At 44.2% G+C, this 10,926-nt stretch overlaps 1 protein-coding gene across 1 annotated transcript; it reads right to left on the bottom strand.

Annotated features, from left to right (window-relative positions):
* Window positions 1–673: 673 nt before the first annotated feature.
* Window positions 674–9,343, bottom strand: LOC121921936 (zinc finger and SCAN domain-containing protein 31-like). The gene is made up of 4 exons (XM_042450697.1): window positions 9,253–9,343; window positions 5,500–6,290; window positions 2,451–2,562; window positions 674–1,630 (listed from the first exon to the last, which is right to left on the bottom strand). Exons 2-4 carry the CDS (start codon window positions 6,238–6,240, stop codon window positions 837–839), a joined length of 1,647 nt encoding a protein of 548 aa, XP_042306631.1. The 5' UTR covers window positions 6,241–6,290; window positions 9,253–9,343; the 3' UTR covers window positions 674–836.
* Between the last annotated feature and the right edge of the window lie 1,583 nt (window positions 9,344–10,926).

The following is a 10,926-nucleotide window of genomic DNA, read 5'->3' as shown; positions in this document are numbered from 1 at the left end:
AGGAAGGCTGCGCTGGTGTCACCCCATTTCTGGGCTGTCATCTGGTGTTGTCCGCACCCCTCGCACCTCCCTATTGATGCTACCAATTCCACCCCAACATAGAAGTTTATTTTGAGGATGACAGGAGAGATATAGGGCCTTCTTAGCAGCTACTCTGGATTCTGGAATGCTTTGTCAGGTGAAGCACAATTAGGAAAATAAAAATAACCCTGCAGGATCAGGGTTATTGTTCCCCACAGTAGTCCATCAGTTGCCTGCAAGAAGGACATAAAGGCTACAGCACCCTCCCTTGCTGTTTTACAGTAGTTCTGTCCATTTTATGCCAGCAAGCTTTTGGCTATTTGTGGAATGACACAAGATGTTTTTACGTTTGGTTTTAAAAACACTGACTGTTATTGACCTTCTGTGACAGTTAGAACAACTAAGCAAGGATGCCCCGAGAAAGAAGGAAAAACAACCAAAGACGAACCAATTTTTTTGACAATGGGGAAATGTTTGAGCCTGCCAATTTTGTAAGGTGAAGCTAATGTTTTTGGTACACTTATGTTTGATGTGTATTTGCTTCAGCTTCAGTTCTGTCCAAGAAGCCTTACTAATTGCATCTCACTGACTCTAGAAATAAAGCTTACCAAACATCCACAGAAGCCTGATTTACTGAGTTGGAGGGGAAGAATTCAACTAGTTCTGACATTTATGGATAAAATTACAGCTGAAAATCTCTCACAGAGGGAATGCTTATACATTTTTTTTCTGGCATAGATTATTTCTTTCATGAGAAGCAACCTACACATTAGAAATGAAGTTCTTTCTTCAAGCATAAGAGTTACACAATTATGTCACACGTTACAGGGAGAATCCTGTTCCAAAGGAAGCTCTTTCCATGCAAAACAGTTGCAGGTCTTCTTTCTGGTGTGGATTCTCTCATGTTTCATAAGGTGGGACTTCTGAATGAAGGTTTTCTCACAGACAGAACATTTGTATGGCTTTTCACCGGTGTGCGTTCTCAGATGTACAGTGAGATTTGCATTCTGGCTGAAGCTTTTGCCACAAGCAGAGCATTTGTACGGTTTCTCCCTGGTGTGGATTCTTTCATGAACAATCAGCTGACAAGTACTTCTGAAATTCTTCCCACAGGCAGAGCACTGATGTGGTTTCTCCCCCGTGTGGATTCTCTCATGGAAAATGAGGTCTGACCTCTGCCTAAAGCACTTCCCGCAATATGAACACTGATGCAATTTATTCTTCCTTATGTGGATTTGCTGGTGTCTCTTAAGGTGATCCTTGCGACTGAGAACTTTTCCACATTCTGCACACTGGAATGGGCCCTCCTGGGGGTCAACTTTTTCACATATCGGAAAACAGGAACCCTGTCTGAAACCTTCCTCAGACCTACCAAGTAAATTTGACCTCTGCCACTCAAAAGTTTCACTGAAGGCCTCCTTGTCAGACACGAAGGAAAGTGACCTATCCCCTGTGGTCCTGGAACAATGGTCTCTGAGCTGCCTCAGTGATCTGTGTTCATCTTCAACCTGGGGAAAGATCTCTCCAGATCTTCTTCTAGATGGCTCCACTTGCTGGGGGCACTCAGGTCGATACTTACTTTCTTCACATTCCCCTATCTGTGTGTATTCTATTCAAATGAAGAAAAAATAAAATTGATCCAGATTAAGAATCAGAATCAGATTAAGATTAGCAGCAGCAACAACAACAACAATATTTGGTAGAAGTCATAGTAGTAACCCACTGAGTGTCCTTGGGCAAGTCACATGCTCTCAGCCTGAGGGGAAAACAATGGCAAACCTCCTCTGAACAAATCTTGCCAAGAAAACCCCATGATAGGTTTGCTTTAAGGTGGCCATAAATTCGAAATGATCTGAAATCACACAGTAACAACAACAGTACAGTACTGGTAATAAGGGTTGCTAGGCAGACTTCCCAGGCTGAAAGATATCAGAGCCAAAACCTGTGATGTAGGGAATATCCCTGGAGATGTGATTACGTATTACCTTAACTATCAACCACAGTTATGCAGAATATATACTTCAAATTAATTATAAATTAATGACAACATACTAACAAGTCACACACACAGAGAGACATTCAAGACGGTGCTCTCACCCTGAGAGTCCTTCCTCTTGCACTGAAGGCTGTAAAAGAGGAGCGAAACCCTAAGACCTGTGAAATCCTAGTAAGAGTAGTAGGCATAGCTAACAGTATCCTTCCCAGAAGGATCTTAGAGATCTGTCTATGTTTCTCCTCAGCCCCTCATTTTATCTTACCATTAACACCTTGTCCAAAATACTCAGTAGAGGAATTCCACACCACATGTCTGTCCAATCTATGTTTAAAGACCTTTGGGCAAAATATACCTCCTTCCCCTGAACTATCAAACAGCGGTCATATAAGAGTTTCAGTGCACTGAAAAATCTAGGTGAGAGGATTGCACTTACCTAAACGTACAGCATCACCTCCTGGGTTGGTTTCTCTGCATACCTGCCGTGGCCGGAGGATAGATGAGCTCTCAGAGAAACTCATAGCTACCTCTACGAATGGTGTCAGCCCCTGAAACGACAAGGATGATCCCTTTCTGAAAAGGAGGTACAGCTTGATGGGCACATCAGGACCTGGAAAGGTTACTGTTTCAGATCAGGATGCACTCCCCCAAACTTCTAGGGCCTGAACAGATGGGCCAAAATAAAGCTGCTTCAAGTCACTTTGGAGGTATCCTGTTTAAATGACACACACATCTTAAGAGGCCAGAAGCTGCACCAAAGCAGTGCTCCAGTCCTTAGGACTGGAGCCTGGCTTTGGCACAGATTCCGGCCTCTTAGAACACATGCATCATTTAAACAGCATGCCTCCAAAGTGATCCGAAGCAGCTTTATTTTGGGCTGTATGTTTGGGCCCCTAGTCTACAGCCTGGTTCTGCACTCAGATGCACTCACTCTTTGGTATTCAAGTGTCCTTTCTCCAAATTTGATTCAGAAACCATGTTTAAAGAAGGAATTATCTTGCTATGGCTCACTGTAGGGATGGAAATAATTTTTGTTATTACTAGCTTCCTGATCAAAAATTGGAGTTCCTGGCAGTTGAGAATAATCAAGAAGAATCATAGAATCATAGAATCGTAGAGTTGGAAGAGACCACTAGGGCCATCCAGTCCAACCTCCTGCCATGCAGGAAATCCAAATCAAAGCATCCCTGACAGATGGCCATCCAGCCTCTGTTTAAAGACCTCCAAGGAAGGAGACTATATCACCCTCCGAGGAAGTGCATTCCACTGTCGAACAGCCCTTACTGTCAGGAAGTTCCTCCTAATGTTCAGATGGAATCTCTTTTCCTGTAGCTTGCATCCATTGCTCCGGGTCCTGTTTTCTGGAGCAGCAGAAAACAAGCTTGCTCCCTCTTCAACATGACATCCTTTCAAATATTTAAACAGGGCTATCATATCGCCTCTTAACCTTCTTTTCTCCAGGCTAAACATCCCCAGCTCCCTAAGTCGTTCCTCATAGGGCATGGTTTCCAGACCCTTCAACCATTTTTGTCGCCTTCCTTTGGACACGCTCCAGTTTCTCAATGTCCTTTCTGAATTGTGGCGCCCAGAACTGGACACAATATTCTAGGTGGGGCCTGACCAGAGCAGAATACAGTGGCACTATTACTTCTCTTGATATTACTTCTTCTTGATACAACCAAAGTATTAGAGTCATTAGAGGATATGAGATTGGGAAGCGTAATGGATGAAAGGATTCTATGATGGCAAAGTCCTTGAGAACTCACCAAACATGTCCAAGTGGAGAGGTCAACACTGAACCAGAACATCAGAAGCATAGGACACACAGCAGTTAGGATGGAAGACCTTGTAGCTCATGCCAGCACTACCCCAGACAGGGCAACCTCCTTGAAAGGAAAACCAGTCTGGTACAGTAAAGCCAATCCACAGCCTCAGAACAGAGCCAGTAAGGTGTTCCAAAGTGCATTCTTTCAACATGGGGCAGCTGCACACAAAATCTAAAGACTGCCACTTCTAGACTTCTCTCAATTCATGACACAGATGCCCTAATGAGTCTAGATGCTGACAGCTGTAGAAGAGGTCTGGTCTTAGTGAAGGGCAAGAGGCTTAGGAAAGGAGGAGGTAATTGGGAAAAGAAGCAGGCTAACAGATGTGGGGAGTCTAGGAAATAAACCTGAACAATTGAGTTATCCAAAGGAATGAGAGGCAGAAGAAATGCCTGAAAGAGGAAGAGAACTGGAAAAGAATTAAGCACGAGGAGAGGTTTAAGGCCAGAAACTGCAAAGGCAGAGATACTGAAATTCATATATTACTTTTCAATGCTCAGTCAGATATTTGGTTGCAGGCCTTTCATCAGTAAATGATACCAAACTTGGGTCAGCTGTTCCTGGCTCAAAATCACAGCTATAATGCAGCAGGAGTGAATAGAAGCACTTGAATGCGGATTGCACCAGGTGACATCCTAAGGGGCAGGTGATAGCACTGCTCCTCAAACACTTGAATAGAACAAAAAAATTTGCTCAATTTTTCCCAGATTTGAACATTTTCAAGTTTGGTGGAAGAATTATTCCTTGTAGAAAAGTGTGATTTTTAAAAAAATATAAAGCTGTGGTTTTTGTGCAGAAAATGTTTCATGTACAAAACAACTGTTTTCTGGGCAGTAGTAGTTTTCTAGCAGTTTGAAAGCATGCAAAGTCAAATAGATAGATAGGTACCACTTTTCAGTAGGAAATAATAGCGTTTGGTGCAGTCAAGCTGGCCACATGACCACCGTAGTAGTCCTTGGACAACGTTGGCTCTTCTACCACCCCCTACAATTGGTTATGACTAGACATTCAGGTCATGGGACTATCTTTACCTTTACTTTTAGTAGTTTTCTGAGGTAGTACTGAGGAATGGAGCACCCATGACTATTTGGCACATGGGCTGTTGGCAGTTGGTTTTCTATGAGATGTCATTGGGGATTACAGTGGTCCCTCCACATTTGAGGGAGTTAGGGGCGAAGGACCCCCATGAATGTAGAAAAACTGCATAGTTTTTCTATGTTTAAGAGGCAAGATGATAGCCGCAAATTTAAGCATTTGAAGGTATGTCATGTTGAGGATGAAGCAATTTTGTTTTCTGCTGCTCCAGAGACTAGGACACAGGGGAATTGATTCAAGCTACAGGAAAAGAAATTTCACTTAAACATTAGGAAGAACTTCCTGATGGAAATTTCTGTTCAACACTGGATTACACTGCCTGGGAGTGAGATGGAATCTCCTTCTTTAGAGGTTTTCAAGCAGAGGAGGCTGGCTGGCCATCTGTCAGGGGTGCTTTGATTGTGAGTTCCTGCATGGCACGGGGCTGAACTGGATGGCCCTTGGGATCTCATTGCAACTTGATAATTCTATGATTTATTCATACTTTACATAGGTTGTTAGCTGCCCAGGGTTAAAGGTGAGATATAAATCCAATTACATAAAAAATTTAATCCCTATCCTCACCTGTTTGTCCTCTCTTTCGGCCTCTTCCTGCCTCAGAAGGAAATCCTCTGCCAGGGCCACTGCCTGGGCACAAGTCTCTGGCCCATGTTCCCGGACCCAGCTCTGCATTTCTCGAGGCAAGATGGTCAGGAGCTGTTCCAGGACCAACAGCTCCAAAATCTGCTCCTTGCTGTGTTTTTCGACTCTTAGCCACCCATGGCAAAGTTCCCAGAGTCGACTGTAAGCCCCCCGGGGCCCCTCGACCTCTTGGTAGCAGAAACGCCGGAAGTGTTGACGCTGCTTCTCCCGTCGAAGGGCGTCTTGGCGCAAGATGGCCGCCTTTACTTTCCCATAATCCTCTCTATCTCGGCTTCCTAGCCTGTGAAAGGCCTGCTCAGCTTCTCCACGGAGAGCTGGCAGGAGGCGGGTGGCCCATTCTCCTTTGGGCCACCGGCAGGCTTTGGCCACTTGCTCAAAGGAGGCCAGAAAGGCCTTCGTATCGTCCCATGGAGTGGGCTCCTCCAATAACTGTGGGACTGCCCAGCCTGAGTGAGGCGACTCCACTGTTTTCAAGAAGTCTTGCCACTGGTTATCCCACTGTTGAAACTGGCCATCATCTTTTTCCTGCTTAATCTGTTCTTCCAGTCTCAGCGGCGGAAACACCCCAATATTCCTGGCATGGAGGACATAAGGGGCTCCTCCCGGTCCCTCAAACCCATCCTTCATCATGGTGCTTGCTGAGTCTTGCTCCTCCATTTTCATCTTGTCAGTCCTCTGGTTGGTTTCTGCAGACCACTCTCTTTGCTAAAGTCCTACAAAACATAACATATGGGGGGTTATGAAAATGGGTGTAGCCACTTTAAATTTCAAGCCAGTGTGGTGTAGTGGTCTGAGTGTTGGACTGTGACTCTGGAGACCAGGGTTCGAATCCCGGCTCGGCCACATAAACTCACCAGGTGACCTTGGGCAAGTCACACTCACTCATCCTCAGAGGATGGCAATGGCAAACCCCTGCTAAAGAAACTTACAAAAAAATCCCACAAACATTATAGGTTCACTTTAGGGTTGCCATAAATTGGAAACGACTCGAAGGCACACAACAACAAAGTTTACATTTAACTTCAGTCATCAGCAGTGTCAGTAGCCACAGCAGAGCCAGCCCTAACTTTAAACAGCATTCAGAGACATAGCCGTGTTGGTCTGGAATATGGGATTTTATAGCCCCTTTGAGACTAATTGTGCAAGGGACATTATAGCATGAACCTTTATAGACTTGGTCTCACCATACCCATAAGTTTTGCCTTTCTCTGGCAATTCAAATAGTCTGATTATAAAGGCCAGAAAAACATTCCTGTGCATCTGAGGAAATAGACCAATTCTACAAAAGCTTTGGCTACAACTCCTTTTGTATAGTTAGTTCCGAAACAGACTGCAGAAATAATCTGCTTTAACTGCCCTGGCTCAGTGCTAGGGCATCCTGGGGATTGTAGTTTATTGGGGCACCAGAGCTCTCTGACAGAAAAGGCTAAATGCCTCCCAAAACTACAGTTGCCAGAACACCCTAGCACAGAGCCAGGGCACTTAAAACAGATTATTTCTGCAGTGTGTTTTGGACCTGAGTCTCTGAGGTGCTATAGGATCCCTTTAAGCAGCATGAGGGAATTGCTTCAGGCAGCAGATTGTCAGAGGTGGCACTGTGGTGGCAATGCAGGGAGCTATGTGGCTTTCACGCTATCTTCCAACCCTTCAATTAGCTTTCTGCTTTTACATACCAACATGGAAGGCCTGCCTCTTCAGTTCTTTGCCAAAATGTCTTCCCTGATCCTGAGGGAACTCCTCTCCCTCAAACAAAATCCAACACAATTTGAACTGCTGCCACAACATCATAGCTTGTGTATAGGGCTAGAATGGGGAGACCCAGGTTAAATTCCTTATCCAGCCACAAAACAAACTTGATAAGATGATCTAGGCTGGTTCCGTACTGCAGAAATAATTCACTTTAACTGCCATGGCTCAAAGCTATGGAATTCTGGGAATTGTTGTTGTGACACCAGAGCTCTGACAGAAGAAAGTTAAATGTCTCACAAAACTATACATCCTAGAATTCCACAGCATCGAGCCACAGCGGTTAAAGCGGTGTCAAACTGGATTATTCCTGCAATGTGGATACCGTCCTAGCCTAGTATTCAAATCCACTACGCTGGCTCTCTAGCTCTAGCGTTGTGATTTCCAGACCCTCGCCTTCCAGGTATTTTGGACTTCAACTCCCAGAATTCCAAACTGTTGGCCAGGCTGGCTGGGGCTTCTGGGAGTGGAAGTCCCAAAAACCTGTAGGACCAAATGTCGCAACCACTGCTCTAGCATCTACCTACAGAGATTTCTACGTCCCTCCCCAAACTACAAATATTCCTTAAATAGAGCTATGGCAATTGGAGGTTGTGTGGTGCAATAGTCTGAGCTCTGGACAAAGGACCCAGGAGACCCGGGTTCAAATCCTCATTCAGACATGGAAGCCCATCCAGTGGCCTTGGGCCAGTCACGCTCTCTCAGCTTCAGCATAAACTCTCTCTGAACAAACATACCAAGAGAAACTATGATAGGGTTTCACCATAAGACTTGAAGGCCTCCAACCATAACAAAATAATAGCAAGAATAGCAAATACATTTCTATATCGCTTACTGATGTACTAAGCAGTTTACAAAACAAAAAAGCCTAGATGCATCTGAGGAAGTAGACTGAAGTCTACGAAAGCTTACGCTGCCAACTTTTTTTTCTTCCAGTTAGTCTCAAAGGTGCAACAGGATCTCTTGGCAAAACAAAAACTTGCGACAGTTACTGTAACTGTAACAAGCCATCTTCACCACATTTATATGATATTTTATTGTGTATGGTTTATGTGATTTTATATATAGATGTTTTAATTGTTTGAATTTTATAATAATGTTACAGGTTTTATCTATGAGCTGCCTTGGATCCCTCTGGGGAGAAAGGCAGGATATAAATGAAATGAATAAAATAATAAATTAATGAATACATTTATTTCTCACCTGATGGCCACTTTCTGGAAGTACTGAGAGGTAGCTTGCTAGAGGAGAAATAGGTCCAAAACCCACTGCAGAAACAATCCAGTTTGAGACTGCTTTAACTGCCCTGGCTCAATGCTAGGGGATCCTGGGAACTGTAGTTTATGGTGGCAGCACCAGAGCTGTCTCTGACAGAGAAGGCTCAATGTCTCACAGAACTACAGTTCCTAGAATTCCCTAGCATTGAGCCAGGGCAGTTAAAGCGAACTCAAACTGGATTATCCCTGCAGTGTGTTTTTTTGGACCATGGTCTTCATTCAGATTCTTTTAAAATGCACACCTGCTTGGGCTGTGCATCTAAATATAAGGCCCCAAACACACTGCAGGAATCGTCCAGTTTGAGATTAGTCTCCAGACCCATATATATTCGTCTCATATATATGACTGGAGACTATTTCCCCTCTAGCAAACCTCCTCCCAGGTCTTGCAAAGGGTGGCCACTGGGTAAGAAATCAAGTCCTTCCATACAGTCAACGCCTTCCTATAGGTTCCCTTCCTCCAAACTGTTTGCTTTTGGATTCACAGAGACCCTTTCTTTGGGCTTCAATGCTCCCTTTGCTCCCCAGCCACTTTCCCTTTTTTACTCCTCCTTTGTGACGCAACAATCGCCCCCCCCCCTTCCCTTTTAGCACATCCCTCCCCCCCCCCCCTTTTGTTTTTTTTTAATTCCAGTCCAGAGGTCGAACTCACCCAGAGCCAGGATCTCACCCATCAATCTCAGCTCCCCACAAGCGCCTCTGGGGCCTTAGGTGCCTTTCTTTTTTTGGGGTGGGGGGTGGGAAGCGTGAGAAAGTTCAGTTTCCGGGGGAGGGGACACCAGGAGGAGGAGCTTTGGGTAGGGACATCCTGAGTGGCGTGGGGGGGGGGGGGAGATGGGCAGCTGGGAAAGAACTAGGCAAGATCCTGCATTGCAAAGATAAGGCAGCAGGACACTGAAGTGACAGTGGTCCAAGTCATTGTAGTCCCCATCATCAGGTACAGAATAGGAAGAGAAGACTAGGAATGGGAAGGGCAGCTATGAAGGAACAAGGCAGGTTCCTACAGTGTGAGAATATAACTCTGGACACCAAAGAGAGGATTGTCCAAGCTGTTGTGTTCCCCCATCATCATGTATGGAATAGGAATAGAAGACAAGGAATTGGAACAGCAGCTATGAAGGAACTAGAGCAGTGATGTCCAAACTTGACTTCTCCAGACGTTTTGGACTTCAGCTCCCAAAATTCCTGACAGTTGGCCAAACTGTCTGGGGCTTCTGGGAGTTGAAGTGCAAAACACCTGAAGGACAAAAGTTTATGAACGACTAGAGAAGATTCCTACTATGTGAAAATATAACTGTGAACACCAAAGGGAGGACTGTCCAAGCTATTATAGCCTATCACCATGTATGGAATGGGAATAAATACCTTCAGACTATGCGTATAAGGTGTATACAAAACACAAATGAATTTCACGTTTAGACTGGAGTCCCATTTCCAAGATATCTTATTAAGTAGATCAAATAGTCCAAAAGAAACAAAAAAAATCCTCAAAATCCCAAACACTTCTGGTCCCAAGCATTTTGGATATGGGAGACTCAACCTGTAGGATCATTAAGTGCAATGAAAATGGAAATCATATGAAGTGAAAGAAATATTCCTGGATACAAGGCTTACCTGAGCAGGTTGTTTCATTTCACATGTGTGTACTGCTAGTTCTGAATCAAAAGTCTGCTGAAACAGGTGGAACTTATTTTTTGTGTGTGGTGCAGGAACTTATCCCTATTCTTTCCATGTTTCTTCTGCCTCTGGTATAAAATTTCCTCTTTAGAAAGTCATGCCCATACCTGTATTGATATGACATTGTGACTTAGGAATCCTGAAGCACATGGATACCTGGCTGATGAAACTCTCTTTCAGGTGATGATGTGAAAGCCTTTTCTCAGTGCTGGTATCCTAGGTTTGGATCCCCCTTGGCTAGACAGTCCTGCAGTTCCCCACACTTCTTTCAGGTGCCAGATAAAAACATAGTACGTTAACAAATGTTGGCAACGTGAGCTTAGAAATTCATAATTTTAGGCATGTAAATTTGTGTTTAGACGTGTAATCATCAAGTCATTTGTCATTATAATTGCATTTTTTTTGTAATCTTGTTAATCACCCTGAGCAGTCACCACAAAAGGTAAAGTATAAACCAAACCAAAACTGTCAATAAAATTGTTTAGCTTTATTTATCCTTTCCACCTTTCTTCTGTAATCCCTTCTCCATGTTTGACACTATGGGCCCTTGTTAAAATTAAGGCAGTGAGAGCACCAGAAACCACCCTTTCTACGTATAAGGTTTATTCAGTTTTTGGAACAGTCTTCTCTGTTGTCGCCTTCTACTCCA

This window comes from Sceloporus undulatus, chromosome 2 (assembly GCF_019175285.1).
Source record: "Sceloporus undulatus isolate JIND9_A2432 ecotype Alabama chromosome 2, SceUnd_v1.1, whole genome shotgun sequence".
In the NCBI taxonomy this organism is placed as follows: Eukaryota; Metazoa; Chordata; class Lepidosauria; order Squamata; family Phrynosomatidae; genus Sceloporus; species Sceloporus undulatus.
This window is presented reverse-complemented; position numbering and strand designations above follow the sequence as displayed.

Excerpts from the sequence above, each read along its gene's own strand:
- LOC121921936 (XM_042450697.1), bottom strand. The coding sequence starts at position 6,240 with ATGAAAATGGAGGAGCAAGACTCAGCAAGCACCATGATGAAGGATGGG. Across the intron at positions 2,563-5,499 it reads CCGAAAGAGAGGACAAACAG|GGGCTGACACCATTCGTAGA; the intron begins GTGAGGATAGGG and ends TTGTCGTTTCAG. Across the intron at positions 1,631-2,450 it reads AGGTGATGCTGTACGTTTAG|AATACACACAGATAGGGGAA; the intron begins GTAAGTGCAATC and ends TCATTTGAATAG.